Genomic DNA, 21,282 nt, shown 5'->3' with positions numbered 1-21,282 from the left:
TCCCGGAATAATTCAATTTAAATTGTTCTTTATTAGTAGGGAAGTTGTAGAGAGAAAGTAGAACGCAGAGAACGGGCATGAAATCGTGAACTGAGCGGAACACATAGCAGTAAAGAAAAAAAGAAAGGCTAGGAAATTTGATGTCCTATTTCTTCTTTCTCGGTGCTCCCGACATTCACATCGCTACCTGCCGCCGAGGAATTAACAGGTCTTCCGTCCTACGTCCGTCCAGTTTACGTTTCCCTGTTACAATTCCCTTTGAAAATCCGTAAGACAATTTTTTGTTACCGTTAATTTTATCGCTATAGCTAAAAATCTGTAATATTACTTAACAAAATAATTGGAAATTTCGTGTGTGCTGTTAAATAACTTGATTTCAATGGCCGAAAAAGTGCCCGTACTTCGGGAGAAAATATTTCCAAAGAAACCCGATTTCCGTTACGCGCTCTCAGTATCTAGAGCATCGCTTTTTGATTAAATATTTTCCTTCGAAATAGACCAAAGACTACTTTTTTTATTTGCATTTCTGTTTATGATTTGCAAAAATTGCGACCGGACATTTTTTTAATTCGGAGCCTTCGCCCTCTATGTCGTCTGAACTTGTTTATGTTATTAACAGATATCTTATTGAATAAAACTAGAGGTGCTGCTTGATTAGATAAGAGAAAGCCAGCAAGCAGTTATCCAGTGAAGGTAAACTGTAAAATGAAAGATGCAACGAACTTTCGACCGAGCCCTTAACTAAATATGTGTCAATGAACTCGAGAAACTTCTTTGTATTAACTAGGGTATATACAGAAAAATGGACAAAATCATGTAGAGATAATGAACATTAAAATAATGATTTTTTAATTGTTGTTTTATTTTCAGGGACTGGCAATGAAGGCTGTACGTGTGCACACATTTGGAGGACCAGAAGTCTTGAAAGTAGAGTCTGATGTTCCGATTCCTGTTCATTCTGAAACCCAGGTTTTTTATTTGTTCACTTGCTTCAATTGACACGACTGTTCTAAAGTTGCTATGTTTAGGTTTTGATTAGGGTTGGTTCAGCTGGTGTTAATCCAGTTGACACTTACATTAGAATGGGATTATTTGCTCAATTGCCAACTCTGCCTTACATCCCTGGACGTGATGGTTCTGGAACTATTGAAAAAGTTGGCTCCAAAGTTGACACACTCAAGGTTAGTCGTCCTTTTTAAAATAATCTTCCAAAGGAACAGGTTCAATGATTTGAAATCATCCAAATACTCAAGAAATAGTTTGAAGAGAAAGTGCTACAATTTCTTCTTTTCTATTGCAGGAAGGTGATCGTGTTTTCTTTTCCGGAGCCAGCGGCTCTTACGCCGAGTACGTTGCTTGTGAATCGCATTCAGTGTTCCATCTGGCTGATCGCCTCTCCTTCGCCCAAGGGGCCGCTCTAGGTGTTCCTTACTTCACGGCTTATCGCGCTATATTTATCAAGTATATAAAAGACACTCTGCTTTCACCTTTCCTTTATTTTCAATTCAATCTAATGGTTTTTGTTCTTCTTCCCCCCCTTGTGTTGTGCAGAGGAAAGGCCAAGGCCGGCGATCGTGTTTTGGTTCATGGAGCCAGTGGAGCTGTTGGTTTAGCCGCTTGTCAAATCGCTAAAGCGCACGGTAATTAGCTATAATAAACCATCTTCTGTCGTAATGCTAGACGAAAAGACCACCTACAGCAATATCACTTGTGAAAACGTACTTTAAACAAAATGGCGTCGTTTTACAGCGATAGCACATTCTTCATGTCTAGCGATTTAAAAGTTACAACTTTTTTGTTTCGTTTGGTAATTTCACCCTTTTTTTCTTTTGTCTGTCAGGAATGACCGTCGTTGGAACAGCAGGTTCTCCCCAGGGGATGGAACTTGTGAAAAACAATGGAGCTCATCTGGTATTCAATCACAGGTATATACATGGACAACACTTAAGCATTTCCCTCCCCTATTCTCGACACTTGAATCGACTCATCTCCTGTCGGAACGCGCACCGATACCACTCCCCAATTTCCGGAATGTGCTCTTCCCTGCCCTGTCCTGAGGACCCAGCTTCCAATTCATCATCTTTTGTTTATATTCACAGGGAGAAGGGATATTTGGAACTAGCTGCCGAAGCGGTGGGCGGTGACGGTTTTGATGTTATTATCGAAAACGCATCAGACATCAATCTCGGCTCGGATTTGACCGTCATTGGTCCGGGCGCTCGTGTTGTGGTATAGACGTCATCTGGGGCGGAATTTCTGTTCACACACTTTATCTTTTCTTTTTTCTCTTTCTCTTTTTTAATCTAGATTGTGGGCAATCGAGGCAACGTCGAAATCAGCCCTCGTTTCCTGATGACAGAGGAGGCCTCTATCGTCGGATGCGCCCTTTTCAGATCCACTCCGGTATGGATAAAGCTTCTCCCCCCCTCATATGAATGATGGGGCTCCTTTTCAATGGACATTTCTTAAATGATGAAATTCAACATTTCTTAAATGTCTGAATCGTGTGCAGGAGGAGTGGCGTCAAACGGCCGCGTCGGTGGTGGCCGGCGTCGAGATGGGCTTCCTGACGCCGTTCATCGACAGAGAATACCCGATGGAGACGGTTCAAGAGGCTCACGCCCATGTTCTCAGTCACGAAGGAGGATCACGTGGCAAACTGGTCCTGACAATGACGTAGATGTCGTCAGCGAATGAAGACGGAAGATACTTTTTTTCCCTCCTATTTTTTGGTTGCAAGCTCTTTCTTGAATGAACGCTGCATTTTATGGACAGTCTGTCTGAGATTGCCACTGTTCTTCTCTCTTATTCTAAGGTGTAATGGATCTTCCTTTTCTCTTTTTATTTTTTTCCAAAATGTATGATTCGGTCATGTGTGTGTGTATGAGCGCGTCTGAAGGCTTCGCCAAAGGAATGTCGCAGCGAAAGGAATTCACTACCGTGAATCGTGCAGCCCTTTCTTCCTCCCCCCTTACTACCCCACCTGCCTTATACGCGCACTCAAAATACATTAGACATTATAAGATATTCATTTTTTTTTTGTCATTTCCAACGAATAAGGAGATGACCAAATGTCTTAACATTGACGCACTTTCCATTGTCAAGCCAAGAGAGATTTTCGGACTGTCGAATCAGACAGTTGAATGAGACTTTGGCGGTTTCAGGCTCCGATGGAGATGATAATGTCACGTGACAACGGGAAAAGAATAAAGAAACATAAACAGCACTCACGACCGGGATTAAAACTTTTGCCAGGTGTTTCACACGGACATTTTTCTTCTTTTTTATTTTTACATTTGCGTGATGTTACGTCTCTTTTCTTCACGAGTGAAAAGACAAATGTTACGCAACATCAAAGAAGACTCGGGTTATAAAATGGCACGAAGTCATTTGTGTGTGTGTGTGTGTGGGAACAATTTTCAAATCCGATCGCGGGTGGGGGGGAGGAGCCCCCCCCCAAAAAAATCCAAGAGGTTGATGGCCCGCGGGTTTTGAAACCAACGTGAACTAAACCCAGCGGATTGTGACTCGCTGCATGGGGGAGGAGGTAACGAAGAATAGAGAAAAGGGACAGGGACCAAATCGTCCAAGTCTTTCACTGGGCCGGCTAGAGGGCGGTTCAGTTGCTCTCCGACTCTCCGCTCCGACAGGTCCTGCCTTTAAAAATATACGTAAAATAAGATTTGCGTTTGACAAGAAGTTTGTTGTGGTTTTTTTTATAATAACTCCGGTCTTCCAGCACCAGCAGTGCGATTTGTTTTTTTATCGCGGGAGGAAGTCGAATCTCTCCGCGGCGCACAGTGTTCTGTCGGCGTGAGGATGATGAGTGTCGTTTCTTTGCTGGCCTCGTTGCTCCTCGTGACCAGCCAGGCTGTGACCGCACAGTCTCAGCTGATTGGCAGCGATGACGGAACCAATCAACAATCTGGCAATCGTTGCATCGACGACGAACAGAATCCGCAGGTAAAAAAACAAATTTAATCTCTCTTCTGTTCATTTTCAACAATTTGTCGATGGCAAACTTTTGTCTCCATGTCTTCTTTGAAGGAGATAACACATTTTCTCTGAACTGTGCTGGTGGGGTAAGAGGGGGGACAAGGGTCTTCATTAGTCGAGTGGCACTTGCACTATCACAGGGTTGGTTTCCCTTTTTTTGGAAAAAAAAAAAGTCTTGTATTTCTTGTCTATCCCCTCTGGTTGTCGCCCTTTTTGGTGGAGGGCATCTCCGCTTTCCTGAAGAAGTCCGCCAAATGCGAAATTGCCTCCCAGCAGCAGCAGCAGTTCAATCCCTCTGTGGGAAACACATGGCACCATTTAAAAGGCTCTCGTATTTTTCTTCGGCGACGTCTCTATGCTCAGGGGGTGAGAAAGACTCTAAATATATCTTATAAGAAAAATTCCCTCCTCAAGTTCAAAGGTCGGAAGTTGTCCCTCTGTTACTACTCCAAATGATTTCCCTCTCCCCCGTCGTTATAGACACGCAAACACAAACCAACCCTCGACTCTCCTATATACTACTATGCCCAGCCAAGACCCTGTGCATCGTTGGGTGTATATCTGAAACTCTGTGATGAGTTATTTACACAGATGTCTTCAATTGCGCCGAGGGACCCTATTTTTATGTCTCTTCTTCTTCTTTTACCCTCGCCGTTTTTGTTGTTGTTATAAAAATCTTGTCGACAGTTTTTTTTTCTTTCTTGAGCTCATCTTCTGCGCCCAGTCCTCACCACCGGGGGTGTCGGTCGTCGTTGTCGTTGCCGGTAAAAATTCTAATCGATTTCCCACATAAATAACTCGGGAGGAAAGCCGCTCTTTTCGTCTATTTTCCACCATTAAAGAAGAAATAGGGGAGAAAGAGAGAAAGGTTGCACAGCACACACAAGAATCCCGAGTCAGAAAAAAAAGCCGCTATTTTATATCCATCGCCGACATGAACTGCGTGTGATCAGAGGAAACCATTTTTATATTTTTCTCTTATTTTTCCACATATAATCTACAAGGAGAAGGAAATATTTGGGGATATCTTTGAGAACTGACCTCTGAACTGGCTGGGTTCTTTTCGTGTTGATGCATCGGCAATCTCTAAAATAACAGCACGAAGACATTCAAGTGTCACTTTGGAGAGTTGAGCAGACGCAGAAAAAAAAAGAGGTTCATGTCTGGTTTTGATGAGAAGATCCAGTTACTCACAGAACGGCCTCACCAACGGAAGGGGGTAAATTATACCACACTAAAGATGAACTCAAGTAATACCCTCCTGTCGACTGCACCAGAAGAGACTGCTGCTTCTTGGGTGGTTCATCACCAACACTTTTTTTATTTCATTCTTTCCCACAGCTATTTTGTAGTTTCCAGGATTTTTCTTTGTGTGTGTGTGTGTAATTCTCATCTTTTTCTTCCCCCGCTGCTGGCAAAATGATAAACCGAAACCTGTCAGAGTTAACGAGACTCAATTTAACAAAAAAGAAAGAAAAAAGAGAGACGGGAGAAAAGAAAAACAAAAACCCACTCAAATAACTATCGAAATCAAGCTTTTATTTCGATTGGAACCCCTAAAAATATTTTACCGGTCTCTTCGGAGATTTCTCTCTATTGTAGCAGCTCCTTTCAATATTTTGTGCGTGAGCGATCACGAAAGTGGTTCCCGATAAATCAAAAGAAAATGAAGGGAGAAAATAAAAACTTGTTTTCGGATATCTGTATTTTTCACGCGCGCAAGAGCAAACAAATGTATAACGAAACACGCCATGTGTAATACATTCCGGGAGAATAGGAAAAAAAAAAGAGATTGTTCCCGAAAAAATTATTCCCCCCCCCCCTTCTTACTTGTTTGTTATTTTTGTTATTTTTTTGATCGTGCAGGAGATTTTCCATGTCACGTTCACCAGCAACTTTTTTCAGTCACGCATTCAGGAAAAAAAAAAAAAAAATTGAAGTCTAGAATTCTTATCAAAAGTCTGGTATACACATGTATAATAAGTACCGTTAGTGTGCGTAATAGCGCTCCAGTGATGTCAAGTTTCATCCGACACGATTTGATTTATAATTCAAATTTGAAAGCGGACGCATTTGGCGAATTGGAAAATGAACGATTGTACAAGCCGTTAAAACCACACGATATTTCACGTCGTGTTGTTTTTTGTGTGTGTGTTATCTAACGAACCTAATAAAAAAAGGTGAAAAAAACAAATTGGCATTTGTGCTGCGGGTTTTTTGCTGGGTCGGGACGATCCATTCCGGAATTATAAAAGGGGACTCGACGAACAATAACCAGCACACTATATGCAAATGAAAGAGGGCCATCAAACCAAGGCGGCCCTTTCACTTTATTGCGGCGGCGCGAGCGCTGCTCACCATTCCGGGATTTTTTACAGAATTTCTTTTGGCCAAATTCAAATTTTTTTTTTTTTTTAATCGGACAATGTCCGCGCTCGACTGCAGTTAGCCATGTAGCTACGCCACAGGGTGATTGCATGTCCATCCTTAGACACACCAGCACTTCCCGGGCAGTTTAGACCCGTGATGATGATGTGATCCTTTCCAATATCCTTTTGTATGGAAAATTCTTTCATTTCTTTTTAATAATTTATGTCTTTTTTGGTTTTGTTTTGTTTTTCTGTCTTGGCGATTGTTGCAGCGATGCATTCCCGATTTCGTGAACGCGGCTTTCAACGGGCGAGTGGAAGCGACCAACACCTGCGGCCTGTACGGGCCGAGCGAGTTCTGCACGCAGACGGGAGCCAAAGGACCGGAGAAATCGTGCGACATTTGCGACGCCCGCGTTTCGCATTTGGCCCATCCGGCCGATTACCTGACCGACTTCAACAACAACGACAACATCACCTGGTGGCAGTCGGACACGATGCTGGAGGGCATCCAGTACCCGACTCAAGTCAACTTGACCCTCAATCTTCGTAAGTTATTATCTCCTATATGGTAATTGATTCGCCAAGACTACCCTCAGCTAATGCGTAATGAGTAACCGTCACTCGTTACGCCGCGGTGGTTCGTGCGTGCCTGTGTGTTTGGCTTTTTCTCGTCGGCTAATGAGTTTTTGGCGCCTCCTGGTAAGGAGCTAGAAAAAGACCGCCGACGTGCACACACACACACACACACGAGTAAAAAATATGAGAAAATCAACATGAGCGCTGCTGGCGACCTCCAAGAGTGAGCGGCTGACTGCTGCCCCGGCCGAATCAAATTTGCATCTACTATATGGAACGCAGAAACTCGGAGCTAACTCTATGGTTAGCTCTACAAACATATCAACGATGCTACACGCTCCATTTCTTTTCCCCCCAAAACTCCTCCCCGATTCCTTCCGGCTTTTGATATCTGGTCCCAGTCATCGGGTTTTGAAATGAGAACCGCACAAAATTCGATCTTTTTTTCTTCTTCTTCTTCTCCTCAGCTTTTTGGTTGCTTTCTACATTCTCAAGAGCCCTGTGAAAATGGAAAACATTCGAACATTTTTTAACGACCCTCTCTCTAGTGGCGATCCTCCGAGAGCGGCGGGGCTCCGTTGATAGTCAGCAGGTCAAAAGTAATACGATCCGAAACACATGTGGCTCCACTCAACAAGCTATGCCATAGACTTTTATCTTTCCAAACTCCCCTACATATTCATTTTAAATCAGAATATAAGAAAGAAACCCCTTTCAAGTTTGAAAAATATGAGGTTAATCAACGAAATTTCCGCTTCTTCACACACAGTAGCCTGGTGCGACTAAAACCTAAAACACTTCCGTATTTTTAATCAACTCGAGTTTTTTAGATCTCTCTCTCTCCTGCAGTGTTGGTTATATAGCCTTAGCACCCAGAAGAGTTCAAGAACTCGGCGAGAAAGTCTTTAAGGACACGGAGAAGGATGTCCAATAAAATATGCCAGTCCTCCCACTTTGTATGCACGGCGCTTCGTTCGTGCCGAGACAACGGCGGCGACTCCCGCGGTCGTCGTCTTGTCAACTGACACGGGAGGAATTTTTTTTTTCCCTTCCCCCCATTCTCCGCCTTCGTAGAGAGCCAGCGAGAGTCATAATTTCCAGCTGCCACCGCTTTTTTTATTTTTCTGAAAGAAAAGAAAATTATTCGTTTTCTTTTTCCTTTATTCTTTTCGGTGAACAACAGAAGTGACAAAGGATTAAAAGAAGCCAAAGGGGAGGGAAAAAGAACTGGAAAAGAATAGATGAAAGAAAAAAAAGAATGTTATTAATTATATACTCGTAACTCTTGTAGGGTCTGCTTGATTAGTGTCGAATCACGACCGTGCACGCTCAAGAATGCGCGGGCATTCGTTTACAGGGCTTTGCGTGTGTCCCCCCTTCTTTGTTTAGCCCCTATATTCAGTTTTACCTTTAACCCTTGTAGTCCTTCATCCTCATCTTGTTTCTCCCAACACAAAAAAAGGAGATAACCATTATGAGATGCCAGACAGCCCAGGTGTCTGTCCGTGTGTTCAACATACAACAAAAAAAAAAGCCGATCGTATAACACTGGAAATTCTTCTTCAACAAATCTCCCTTTTCTCTTTTTTTTTTTTATCTGAAAAAAAAACAAAAAAAAACAAAAGATATACGCCCCATAAAATCGCAAAAAGCAGGTCGTACCGTATAATAACTTCTCTGTTATTATTTTTTCCCCCTTTTTGGGTGGCCAGTTTGATGCCCGGTTCATCTTCTTGAGATTTCTGAGGGCCGTTCATTTTTTTTGTTTCTTTCCGCGTAACACTCGTTGACGAATTAAATGTTGCACGCATGAATTAAATGGCGGTCCCTTCAGCTTTCGAGACAGGAAATCTGCGACCCAGCGATGTGATTAGAACCAAAAGGAAACGATATTCTATATACCAACACATCAAGTGAAAAGGGACCCTGATATTTTTTTCTGTCGACGGATTTATTCAGCAGTATGTTTAGACACGAATAAATGTGTGTAATGCGAAAAAAAAAGAAGGAAAATAACAAGTTTTTGTAAAGAAATGCAGAGCCCTGCGGGAAAAACAGATGCTGTGGACGAGCCATAGCAGCAGCAGCAGAGCAAGAGCTGCTGCTCTCTATATGGGGGGGATTTGTTTATTAGTTTAGTCTACGGCCTTCGCCGTCTACTTCCATTAGAAAAATGTTTAGCTTTAAAACTCACTTCCTTGTCTTATCTACTCCGAAAGTCCGAATGTCTATCCGATGGTCAAACGTCTTCGGCTTGTTTTAAACGGAGCCGTAGAAATCGGTCGAGCGCGAGAAAAACTAGAAAACTTTTACAGTGGGCGATCTGTTGAACATTTCTGAAAGGAGGCCGGCCGAAAACCATAAAATGAACCCATTTTCGTTCGTTCTTTTTTATTTGTTTTTCTTTTCTAGAGTTGTTGGATGTAATCGACTGTTTGTCTCAGATAATGAGAGGCAGACAGAAAAGAAGGGAAATGACAACAAAAATTTATGGGCGGTGATAGCGATTAGTTGGCTCACAGTACTTCCCGTTAATCGCTCGCTGATAAAAGAGCGGGGCTTCCGGTGTCGCTTAATGTCTTATTTAGTCTTCAGTTGTTAACAAATTTTGATTCGATTTTCATGGGACGAAATTAATTTTCTGTGACTTTTCATTCTTTTTCAACAGGAAAGGCATTCGACATCACATACATTCGTGTCAAATTTCAATCTCCCCGCCCAGAGAGTTTCGCCCTCTACAAGCGAACGTCAGAAGATGGACCTTGGTTGCCCTATCAGTTTTACAGGTTTATCGCTAGATGGCTCGTCTGTTTCCAAACAAAAGTTTGAATGTGAACTGTTTTCTCTTTTCTCAGTGCTACATGTCGTGACACTTACGGACTGCCTGACAGCAACTTCGTTCGACGTGATGACGAAAAACGTGCCCTGTGCACGTCTGAATTTTCTGATATCTCACCGTTGACTGGAGGCAACGTGGCCTTCTCTACTTTGGAAGGACGACCATCTGCTTATAACTTTGACGAGAGCAAGGAACTCCAGGTATTTCACGAATTATATTTCCCACAAGTGAGTCGTTTAATGGTTTACATCAATATTTTTGTTTGTGACAGGATTTCGTAACTGCCACTGACATCAGGATCACTTTGGATCGTTTAAACACCTTTGGTGATGAAGTCTTTGGTGATCCCAAAGTGCTCAAGTCTTACTTTTACGCCATTTCTGATTTTGCTGTTGGTGGCAGGTAAGATATTATCACCACCTTCTTTCTTTTCGAATGACTGTGATTACTCTTCATTACCCAATGCATTTTTTGAATTCACAAAGAGAAGCCGTTTGTGATGGCAGTTTAATGGAAGGTTCTTCATCTCTGTAATGTGTTTTCTCATTCGTCCGACAGATGCAAGTGTAACGGCCACGCCTCCGAGTGCGTGTCGAGTTCGTCGGAAGATGGCAGCTACTCGAACTTGGTGTGCCGTTGCGAGCACAGCACGGCCGGTCGAGACTGCCAAGAATGCCTCCCGTTTTATAATGACCGTCCGTGGGCCCGCGCCACCGCCGACGATGCCAATGAATGCCTTCGTAAGTCAAATGTGTTCATTTATCTCCTCGGCATTATGCGTCCGTCGTCGAAACAGTCTGCCCGTTTAGCATACCGCTTCTTTTATACCCTCACAGTTCCTCAGAGTCCTTAGAAACGGAGCTGCTCATTATACATTCAAAAAGGTTACAGGGGAATGTGGGGGGGCCGTCCTTACAAAGGCTGTGATCACGAGACTGATGATACGTCTTCGTCACCCTTCGATGGAGCTGATTGTAACGGACGTAGCCCCGTGCTCGGAATTGAAAAGATGGGTCAACCATCTCGATAAGACGCATATTTTTTTTTCTCTCTCTCTCTCTCTTTCCTCGTAATTTATCCAGGGGAAAGAAACTTAAGTTTCACATCATTAATCCATAAGGCGTTGCCTTTTACAGGGCGTCTTCGCCACAGCCGGTGAAGAACACGAGAAAGAAGAGACAAAAAGAGACAAGAAGTTGAAAGATTACCGCCGCCGCCAACGCCCATTTCATACGATTCCATTTTTTTTTTCAACCCCCTCCAGATAGGAAATTATATTTATATAATTATTTTTTGTTTCGTTTCGTTACACGTTTCTTGCTTTATATACAGTTTTGTTGATATCTCCCCGACTGCGAGCAGCACTGCTGACTTTATCAGAAGCTCCCGAAAGATTTCCCAGGTAGCCAGTGCCGCTGGTTTTTATTTGAACCCTCGTCGAAACAAGTCGAGAGAAAAGGGTCAACATTTTTATGGAAACGATCGATTCTATTTTCCTATACGGTCAGATTCTTTGGAAATCCCAAAGGCAGGCCGACTCTATAAATCCTTCCTATAGGGGCCTCATTAAGTTTATATGATGGCAAACAGCAGCTGCGGTTTGTTTTGAGGGCCAATCTCCTGGACGTCGCTTGTGTGTATATATTTTCCATGCCGCCGCCGCCGCCGACGACGCAATGCGACGGCGAAGAAAAGAAATCCCGTTTTTTTTTTTTCTCCTTTTCACGGTGCTGTTTTTGTCGTCTAGGTGTTGGATATATATGTCCGTGATATTTCCAGCTATGACCAATTTTGGCGTCAATTGATTGGGTAGTGTTTCTTTTTCTTCGGACGTCGACAAAGTCAAACGACTGAGACTGACTGCGTACGCCTTTTTTCTTTCTTTCTTTCTTCCCATTTTTCGTGGCTTTAAAGAAGCCATCAGCAATTGACCAGCAAGAACTTTCGGGAATTCATACGAATTGGAAGAGTAACGCTGAGGTCATCCCATTGTTGACTGAGGAATGGGCGGTTGCGTTTGTTTTGTCGTGCGCCGTCCAATAATCAAGACGCCAACTCACAATCAGTCGAGTCATGGGCCAACCTGCTCTTTTCATTTTTAGATTTAAAAAATCGAGTTTCTGTAAAAAAGAGAGAGAAAACATTCCTGTTTTTTATAAAAAGAAAGGTAGCTGTCAAATGAATTGAAATTTTTGCCTTTGACGGAGCGAGAATCTTCCAGCATGTGATGCGGTGGGGGTCAAGCTGCTTTTCTTACCTGACGTTGAAGAAAAGCTATTACGTAGCAATTTCCCGGTGTGCTTTCACTTGGGCGGACCTTGTCCACACCCCACCCGCTCTATGGAAGTAGGAAAGGTGGAAGATGGGCAGGAGGGGGGTTGTGTTGTTGCTGGATGTTTTACGCGACTTTTTAATGGCCATCCCCCCCCCCCCATACGTCCAACCTCTTGGTACTTGTCAGTGTAAAAAAGAGAAACCTCAAGGAAGAAGAGATAAGGTAACATTTAAATGTCCTCGGCCAAGAAGCAGCAGATTCCTTTCCTTGTTTTGACTTGTGATTTTGATTGATTCGGACCAATTATCTCAACTAGATCGACGGTAGTTGTGAGTTTCTACCTTTCGGTTTTTGATTATCCATCTCTCTTTGGTCCTCATCAGAACGCTGATGGAATGCTTTCCAGATTTCAAAGTTTGAATGACTGGAGACCACCTGGGGAAAGTGATGAATGGTATCCGGCCCTCCTCCTTTTCCCCCCTAAAAAACGAACAAGAGGAAAGAACTTCTCGTCAACAACAACCCCCCTCTCAACCTTTTCTCTCTTTTCTTTCATTTCTTCTTTTTTTGAGCGAAACAAAACACGTTTAATGAACCGACTCGAATGACGCCATTGCAATCTGAACGCGCAACTCGTCGCGCAATTCTTTTCATTTCTCGTCCGTTCATCATTCGAGCCGACACTTGGGCTCTTTTTTTGTTTTGTTTGTTTGGAATAATACCCAGTGATCGGAGTGATCCGTGTGTACCCAAGATTCACCAGGTGGACTTGTACAACGGTTATAAGTGGAAGCGGCCGGCAAGGTAGCGGCTTCAGTCGGGGACGAGACACCGTACGGGACGGACTTGTGACCATTTTCTTCTTCGACATTTCATTTGTTTGTGCGTTTCCCCCATAAATCCTATCGAGAATTGCCAGTTTTTGATGGATTCGTGAGTCGTTCTTGTTTCTGCGGCTGAATTTTTTCACAAAGGCAAATCCCCCAAAAGGAATAAATTATTAATTGACCAACATGGGCAGGCGCTCTTGTTTGATGGTTGCTGTCTGCTTGTCCGTGAGTTTAGTATTGCAAAGCGCTTCGGCGACATCGTGGGATGGCAAAACGCCATGGTTCACCGGTTCCTGTAAGCTATTATCCCGCCGTTCATTTTTAAAAAAGCTATAGCTGTCTGTCGCTATTTTTTGTTGTTGTTGTTTTTGGTTTTGAGTGCAGTAAGGCGCGGGCTCGTCGGGACGATTTTTTCTTGGGAAAGAGGCTCGAAATAAGTTGGCTCCCAATGTTGAATGGAGTCGTTTGTTTTTTCTTTTTTGGAACAGCAGAAGGAGGCTTCCATTTTGCTGTAGATTTTTGAGGCGCATCTTTTTCAAATGTTTGTAGCAGAAAAACCAATCAGAGAACAGTAAAGGGCGACCGTAAAAGCTCGTGTTTTACAGCCTCTTTTACGCCGTGTATACTCTGCAGAAGGGAGGACAGGCCCAAGGGCAGCTTCAATAAACTTTGACTAACCAAAACGACAATCTTCTCTCTCTCCCAAAGAATTTCTAATGGAATTTACACACACACACACACACACAGCCTGGAACAAAAAAAAAAGGAAGAAGAAATGGGCAAAGACAAAGAGAGACCAACTGTTGTTTTCTATTTTCTCCCCTTTTTTCTGCAATTTATTCCGTAGCTAGGGAACAAACAAAGAGTCTCTAAGTAGTTTTTCTATTTAACTTTTTGTAGAAAAAAAGAAGAAGGATTTCCTCCGTTTTTCTTTTTTTCTTTGATTACACGCGCCGATGGAAAACAACAGGACATATTCTTCTTGTTCAGGAAATCGTGCAAGGCGGAGACCAACAACACCCTACTCTCATTACCGATTCCGAAATGGTGTATTGTCTCCATAGAGCTCACGTTTGGAGAAGGAGGATGTTTCTTCTTTGCGTACGCAACATTCGAATTTTTATACGGTCCTAGGGTGTACGTACATGTGCGCGTTGAAACGGGCGGGACCCGCCTTGGCACGTCATTTCTTTTGATGGGAATGGTGCGTGTGTTTCGGCTAATTACTGTACTCTATTTCATGCTCCGTAGCCCCTTTTTTGGGGGGGTTTAGTATACTCGTCGTGTTGTTGTAGAGTCGCTTCAATCAATGACATCATCCAGGTGTTGACCTCCGACTGTTTCGAACGAGGGGAAACTAAAATAAAACAAAATGATGTTTCAAATAGTCTACATGCATTGATTTCTCTGTTTGTTACATTCAGCTTGCAACTGTAACGGATTCTCCAGCCGGTGTTACTTCGATCAGGCCTTGTTCGACGCTACCGGTCACGGCGGCCATTGCCTCGATTGCACGGCCAACCGCGACGGACCCAACTGTGAACGCTGCCGCGAACAGTTTTACCAGCGCGAAGATAATTACTGTGTACCCTGCAATTGTGACGAGACAGGTGAATCAATCATTTTACACTTCATTAGCACACAGTCTTAATCCAATTATAAAACACATTCGGCTTGATCGTTACGAGGTAGCCAAATAAGGAAAAAAAAGGCGGTGTTTAACTTAATTGAGTTTTGGGATGCTTTCTCCTCGATTAAAGGTTCACGGAGCTTGCAGTGTAACCGCGAAGGCAAATGCTCGTGCAAGCCAGGCGTGACTGGTGACAAATGTGACCGATGCGAAGAGAATTTCTACGATTTCGGACCGCAAGGGTGCCGCCCTTGCGGCTGCAATGTGGCCGGCAGTCTGGGTGGGCAACCGCGCTGCGACTCGGAAACGGGCAGTTGCTCGTGCAAAGATCACGTCGAAGGCCAGCGCTGTGACCGCGCCAAGCCCGGCTACTTCAATTTGGACGCTGAAAATCTCTTCGGCGCCACTCCGTGTTTCTGCTACGGTCATTCTTCCGTCTGCAGGTCGGCCACCGGCTACGCCCGTGGATTAATCGAGAGCGTGTTCGCCCGTTCTGATGAGAAATGGTCGGCCCTGGAACAACCTGGAAATCGGCCAATCACGCTGGCCTATAATTCACTGTTGGGAAACATTGGAGTCAGTGCGCCCGGCCGTGACGCCGTCGTCTTCTCAGCCCCCGAACGTTACTTGAACGACCAGCGAACGAGTTACAACCAGCAGTTACATTTCACGCTGCGAACCAACGAAGCTGGAGCCCGCGCTTCCATCGATGACGTCGTATTGGAAGGATCCGGACTGACCATCTCGCAGCCCATCTTCGGCCAAGGCAACCAACTGCCATCGGCATCGAACCAAGTCTATTCGTTCAGACTGCACGAACATCCCGATTACGGCTGGAATCCGCGTCTGTCTTCCCGCGATTTCATCAGCGTTTTGGCCAACTTGACTGCCATCCGAATCCGTGGCACCTACACGCCCCGCGGTGCGGGTTACCTGGATGATGTCAAACTGGAGACGGCCCGTCGAGGCGGCAGCGGTTCACCTGCCAACTGGATTGAACGCTGCAATTGCCCTGAAGGTTACGTCGGCCAATTTTGCGAATCCTGCGCTCCGGGATTCCGTCACGAACCCGCCAACGGCGGTCCGTTTGCCCGCTGCGTCCCTTGCAATTGCAACGGACACGCCGATATTTGCGACGCCGAAAGCGGCCGCTGCATTTGCCAGCACAACACGGCAGGCGACAACTGCGAGCGATGCGCCCGGGGATTTTACGGCAACGCTCTTCAAGGAACGCCCAACGATTGCAATCCTTGCCCGTGTCCCAACGGTGGCGCTTGTATCGAACTGGCCGACGAAACTGTCGTTTGCCTCGAATGTCCGGTCGGTTACGCCGGCCCGAGATGCGAATTGTGCAGCGATGGCTATTTCGGTGATCCCGAGGGCCGTTTCGGTACCCGACGACCTTGCCAGCCTTGCGATTGCAACGGAAACGTCGATCCCAACGCTGTGGGCAATTGCAACCGAACGACGGGCGAATGTCTCAAGTGTATCTACAACACTGCCGGATACCGTTGCGACTCCTGCCTGGCCGGATTCTTTGGTGACGCTCTGGCCCTTAATAAAGGCGATTGCCGGCCTTGTCAGTGCTTCCGCCGCGGAACTCTGCAGCTTCCTTCCGGTACCCTGCAATGTGATCAGGTCAGCGGACAGTGTGAATGCAAACCGAACGTGATGGGCAACAACTGTGACCGCTGCCTGGACGGATTCTTCGACTTGGAGAGCGGAAACGGATGTCAAACTTGCAACTGCGATCCTGTCGGCGCACTCAACAGGACCTGTAACGTTCGAAATGGGCAATGCTTCTGCCGGCCTGGCGTAGTCGGTCTACGATGCGATTCTTGTGCTCCCAACCAATTCGGATTCTCTTACGATGGATGCAAACCTTGCGAATGCGACACCATCGGATCCCTGTCGCTTCAGTGTGACGATCCTGATGGACAGTGTCGATGCCGAGACAACGTCGAAGGCCGTCGCTGCGACCGCTGTAAAGAAAACAAGCACGACCGTGAAGCTGGATGTAAGGATTGCCCGCCTTGTTACAATTTGGTACAGGAGGCCGTCGATCAGCACCGAGCCAAGATGGCCGATCTGGCAACGATTTTGCAACGCATCATCTCCAACCCGACCATCATCGCGGATCTTGATTTTGATAGGAAACTGGCCGAAGTCCAGGACCGTGTCGATCAACTCTGGGTAGACGCCAAGATGCAGAGTGGCGGTGACAAAAGCATAAGCATCCAGCTGGAAGAGTTGAAGAATAGATTAAAGGTTTGTTTGATTTTCTTTAAATAAAGTTGATTTAAAATTTTATTCCTTCGATGGACTAATTCTCAATAAATGGTTACAGCAAGTTCAACAAATGACTGGAGAAATTGAAATGCGGACGCAGAGTTCAAGACGCGCCACTGCAGCCGGAGTTGGCAATTTAACCGTGGCTGAAGCCGCAGTGGAACGGGCCAGAGAATCCCTTAAATCTGCCCAACGTTATTTGGAGACAGAAGGATCGGATGCTCTACAACGGGCGATCCAGCGCTCGGAGAAATTTGGCCAGCAGAGCGAGCGCATGTCGCAAATTGCTCGCGATGCCCGCCAAGCGGCCGACCAACTTGACGACTCTGCGGCGCTGATTGAATCCACAGCGCAGGAAGCCCTCAACACATCCAGCAGTGCTTACCAGTTGGCTCGAGAAGCTGTCGATCAGCAGAAGAACAGTACCGAAGAAATCGGTGGACTCCGCAAAGAGTTGACCATTACCGAACAGACCCTTGCCCGCACTCAGGCTATGGCCAAGGAGGCGCTCACTAATGCCCAATCGGCTTACACCGAAGCTCTTAGTCTTCTGGGTGACGCCTACAGTCTAGTGGTTCCCAATGTTGAGTGGCAATTTATGAAACGCCAAGCTGCCCAGCATTCGGAAGAATCACGTCAAATCAAGACAGAAGCCGATCAGCTGGCGGCGGAAAACGCCAACATGTTGGATGAAGTTAGTGACCAAATCATTGGCGCTGGTGATGTGCTGGCCAAAGGAGTGGCGCAGCAGCAAATCGCGGATGAATTGCTTGCTGACGCCGATGTCGCCTTGGGAAGGTCTCAAGAAGCCGTCTCACTGGGCGAAAAAACACTTGCCGAGGCCCAAAAGACGCTTGAAACACTCGAAGGTATTTTTTTAATGAAACGGCAATGACATTTCGTACATAGGAATTTAAATATGATTGGATCTTAGGTTTCGACTCGCTGGTGCAGGAAAGTAAAGAAAAAGCTCGCGATGCTCTTGGTCAAGCCGTCGAAATCACAAATTTGATTGAGCAAGCTGAAGAAAGAACGCGAGAAGCGCAAAATGCCCTGGCCGGTGCCGAGTCCGATGCCCGAGTGGCTCGTGATTCTGCGAAACAGGCTCAAGAACACGCGGAACAAGCCTCAAAGGTATTAAAATAAACATTCGTTCAAAAAGGATTAGGCAAATCAAACATTTTCATTATAAGGACGCTGTAATGATTCGCCAAGGCGCTTCAGAGACGAGAGATAAAGCCGGTCAATTGAAAGATACGGCCGAAAGTCTCACTGCTAGTGTAGCCGATACGGCTAACCGAATGAGAACTTTGGAAGCTGAAGCTGCTGAAGATCAAGGACTCGCTAAAGAGGTCATTTGAAATTTAAAATGTGTTACTTTTCAGCAATCAAAATGTTTTGTTTTATCAATTCGAAATCAGGCTTTGGAGAAGGCTAATCAAGCCAAGAGCATTTCAGCGGATTCGACTGTTAAAGTCCGTGAAGCCATCAGCTCAGTGAATGAGATTCTCATATCTCTCAATAACATGGGAAATATTGGTATTTATCAAGACATTTCTTCAGCCCATTAACGGTTAACTAAATTCTGTGGTGCTTAACAGATACTGCCGCTTTGGATGAACTGGAGCGAAAATTAATCATTGCCGAACGGGACTTTATCGAGTCTGATATCGAACGGCGCATTGAAGAGATGAGGACGGCTCGAGTCACTCAGGTATGACTGAGAAGGTTATTTTATTATCTGAATGTCGCAATTCAATTTTGTTTGTATATTTAGAACCAATGGGTAAGAGATTACGAAGAAGAATTGGCCCGTCTTCGACTAGAGGTCGATAACGTCGAGGCTATCAAGGAGGCTCTACCTGAGGGTTGTTGGAAGAGGCTGAAGTTGGAACCTTAATAACGGATGATTCCATATGTTTTGGGAGTTCCTTGGAACGCTCTTCCCCGTTAAATGAAAAAAAAAAAATTTCAAAACCGTAAAAGTTTGACAGAAATCAATTTTCGTAAAGAAAAAAGATTTTAATAGGGGGGGGGGGGACAAAACTATCGCCTAGCTCGTTACGTATCTAAATCGACTGGGCACTTAGTCATAAAACATCATACAAACTATGTTGATTGAAGTTAAGAAGTTAGAGAGCTTAACACAAAAGTTCAGTTTGCACTACTCTAGTTTTTCTTAGTTGTTCCGACTCCATCACTTTCTTTACATCGACTCCCCTTTTGGTTGGGGTGTGTTATTCCGTTTATTTGTTTAATTCTTTTTTTTTTTCAATCTTTTCACATCACTGTGCCTTCCTCTCCAGAGTGCCGTTGATGTCGCAAGTGCCTGTTTGATACAATTATTTCGTCATGTGCCAAAATGATTCCTCCCTAACCTTTTTTTTCACCTTCCTTCACTGACAAATCAAATTGTGTTTAGACTTTTTTGTGCCCAGGATTTTAAATCGGAATTCTTAATCTGAGATTTTTTCAAAATGAATTAGTTAAAAATTACATTAAGGGATTCTCTCTGATGAATGCCAAAGACGGACGTGCGTGTGTTTCCCACTCGTCATTTTCTTATAAACGTGACCGTTTTTTGTCGAACGCTGAAACTTCTTGTGGACCGAAAAGAATTCTGAATGGATCGATTATTCTAAATGTTTTTGGAGATAAGAAAAAACTACGTCTTAATTCCCATCTTTTTTTTAAAGCCCTCTCCCGTTCATGCGTTTCCTCTGAAACAAACTTCCTTTTTGTATAATACCTTTTTTGAAAATCCATGTTTGCACTCACTGCCGCTGTTTTGACTCAATACATGACCATTTAAGTGATGTGATCTTCTGAGTCCATTTCTGTACTTCAGCAACAGAAGGCATCGGACAGCATGGTTAATTCGAGCCGCCACGATGTTTCCCGAAGATGATACACATGGGAGAGCACCCAAAGCATATAGAACAATGGAAATGCCATCCATAACGTGAATAAGTTTAAACCCCTAAAAACTGAAAAGCGTTTAGGCTATCAACTATCAAGTCAACAGATATAAATGGTCGAAAATGGCCGAAAATATTTTTGATTTGATTTACCACAATCGAAATTATTACGCTGATAAATCAGAATTATCAGGAGAAACAGCAGTTGGATAAAAGTCTTCAGATTTGAAAGACGCATCGTTAGAAAATTGGACAGTTGAACGAAGGTAGGTAGCTTTAGGGAGGGGGGGGGGGGTTGCCATTCTATTTGCGTGTTTCGTACAAATTCTTACTCGTATCTGGTCCGTCCAGGGTGGGCGTGATGAAACTTGTTGAGAAAAACATTATGATATGGAAACAATCCCGATCTGTCCAGCGGATCTTGAGCACTAGCGATCAAACCGTTTTTATCGCTTATGCGGTTTGGTTTTATAGGGAAGGGGTTCGCCGTCTTATATTTAGCGAATACGTCTAGAAGAAAAACAACGAGAAAAACGACAGGTAGTCGTGTGTGTGATGGCTACTTGTTCAAAGAATGTAGATCAACACAATGGGGGGAAATAAAGGGGAGCTGATGCAGCTAAGAAGAGAAAATAACCAAATAAAAACAAAAAAATATGATTACCGGTGTAGACGGAGGCCCGTTCACCGCTTTCGGGAAAGTAGAGCCTCATGGCATTGAAGTATTCCGACGGGTAAGAGTGTTCGTTCAGGTACCAATTGGGGTCAAAGTTTTGCTCCAGCTGGAAGATGCCCCAAATGTTGACGGAGACCAGGACCGCTGTCATGATCATCACGAAGACCTTGACGGGCGTCCGCAGCAGAAACGGACCGTAGAAGCGCTCGAAAAAGAGTTTGAGCAAATCGCGCTGGGAGCACGGGGCCGGCTGCCAGTTTTCCGTTTTGGGCTGGAAGCAGCAGCCGATCCGGTAGCGCTCTTTGCGGCGCTCGTCCAGCACAGTCAGCGCGACGAAGAAAGTCACTTCCAGGACGAAGAGCATCAAAATGCCCGACATGGCGTTGATGCAAAAGGATCGCAGGGCCGGCATGCTGGTCGTAGCTCCAATGGCGAATGCGGCGATGTCAGTGACGGACGTGACCGTGATTGACACTCCGGCGTGTTTCATGGCTCGAGCCATCCGTTCCGGAATCGGCAATTGCTTCTCTTCCACCGATAAATTATCTAGCGCCTGGCGATTTTAAAATAGAAACAATACGTTAACTTGATATCATTAGATTGGACATTGAATAAATGGACCCACCTGGATGATGACGAACATGTCGTCAACTCCAATTCCGAGGAGCAAAAACGGAATAATCGGATGAATGGGTCCGTATTGAACGCCCTAGGGGTATAGACAATTTTCTCTTTATTGCCACGAAAGATGTCGTGGCAATAGACAGTTTCGACTTTCGCGCCACGACATCATTTCGTGGCAATAGATCTAACCGCTAGAAAATAACACGAGTCGAAAAAACTGATTATCAAGAGAGCAGACGAAAAAAATATCTGCATTG

General features: G+C 44.7%; 3 protein-coding genes across 6 annotated transcripts; 2 read left to right on the top strand and 1 right to left on the bottom strand.

The window, feature by feature from the left end:
* The first annotated feature begins 113 nt into the window (after window positions 1-113).
* On the top strand, window positions 114-3,027 carry LOC124328316 (quinone oxidoreductase-like). Of its 3 annotated transcripts, none has more exons than XM_046787044.1 (9): window positions 114-268; window positions 871-969; window positions 1,029-1,181; window positions 1,301-1,461; window positions 1,552-1,640; window positions 1,841-1,925; window positions 2,100-2,229; window positions 2,308-2,403; window positions 2,513-3,027. In XM_046787044.1, the coding sequence occupies exons 2-9, from the start codon at window positions 880-882 to the stop codon at window positions 2,678-2,680; spliced, it is 972 nt and encodes a 323-aa protein (XP_046643000.1). In that variant the 5' UTR covers window positions 114-268; window positions 871-879; the 3' UTR covers window positions 2,681-3,027. The 3 variants fall into 3 exon arrangements, with proteins under 3 accessions (XP_046643000.1, XP_046643001.1, XP_046642999.1); XM_046787045.1 differs by lacking the exon at window positions 114-268 and adding an exon at window positions 589-693; XM_046787043.1 differs by lacking the exon at window positions 114-268 and adding an exon at window positions 633-788.
* A 577-nt stretch (window positions 3,028-3,604) lies between these two features.
* Window positions 3,605-19,623, top strand: LOC124329327 (laminin subunit gamma-1-like). Of its 2 annotated transcripts, XM_046788365.1 has the most exons (14): window positions 3,605-3,963; window positions 6,638-6,914; window positions 9,613-9,730; window positions 9,800-9,983; window positions 10,055-10,185; window positions 10,342-10,523; window positions 14,313-14,498; window positions 14,649-16,786; window positions 16,866-17,676; window positions 17,742-17,941; window positions 18,001-18,159; window positions 18,229-18,346; window positions 18,409-18,521; window positions 18,585-19,623. In XM_046788365.1, exons 1-14 carry the CDS (start codon window positions 3,820-3,822, stop codon window positions 18,705-18,707), a joined length of 4,884 nt encoding a protein of 1,627 aa, XP_046644321.1. In that variant the 5' UTR covers window positions 3,605-3,819; the 3' UTR covers window positions 18,708-19,623. The 2 variants fall into 2 exon arrangements, with proteins under 2 accessions (XP_046644321.1, XP_046644322.1); XM_046788366.1 differs by lacking the exons at window positions 3,605-3,963; window positions 6,638-6,914; window positions 9,613-9,730; ... (1 more) ...; window positions 10,055-10,185; window positions 10,342-10,523 and adding an exon at window positions 12,879-13,183.
* Window positions 19,264-21,101, bottom strand: LOC124329435 (patched domain-containing protein 3-like). The gene is made up of 3 exons (XM_046788495.1): window positions 21,027-21,101; window positions 20,390-20,954; window positions 19,264-19,268 (listed from the first exon to the last, which is right to left on the bottom strand). Exons 1-3 carry the CDS (start codon window positions 21,042-21,044, stop codon window positions 19,264-19,266), a joined length of 588 nt encoding a protein of 195 aa, XP_046644451.1. The 5' UTR covers window positions 21,045-21,101.
* Between the last annotated feature and the right edge of the window lie 181 nt (window positions 21,102-21,282).

Source organism: Daphnia pulicaria, chromosome 3 (genome assembly GCF_021234035.1).
Source record: "Daphnia pulicaria isolate SC F1-1A chromosome 3, SC_F0-13Bv2, whole genome shotgun sequence".
Taxonomy (NCBI): Eukaryota; Metazoa; Arthropoda; class Branchiopoda; order Diplostraca; family Daphniidae; genus Daphnia; species Daphnia pulicaria.
The sequence above is the reverse complement of the archived record's forward strand: the minus strand, read 5'-3'. Positions and strand labels throughout refer to the sequence as shown.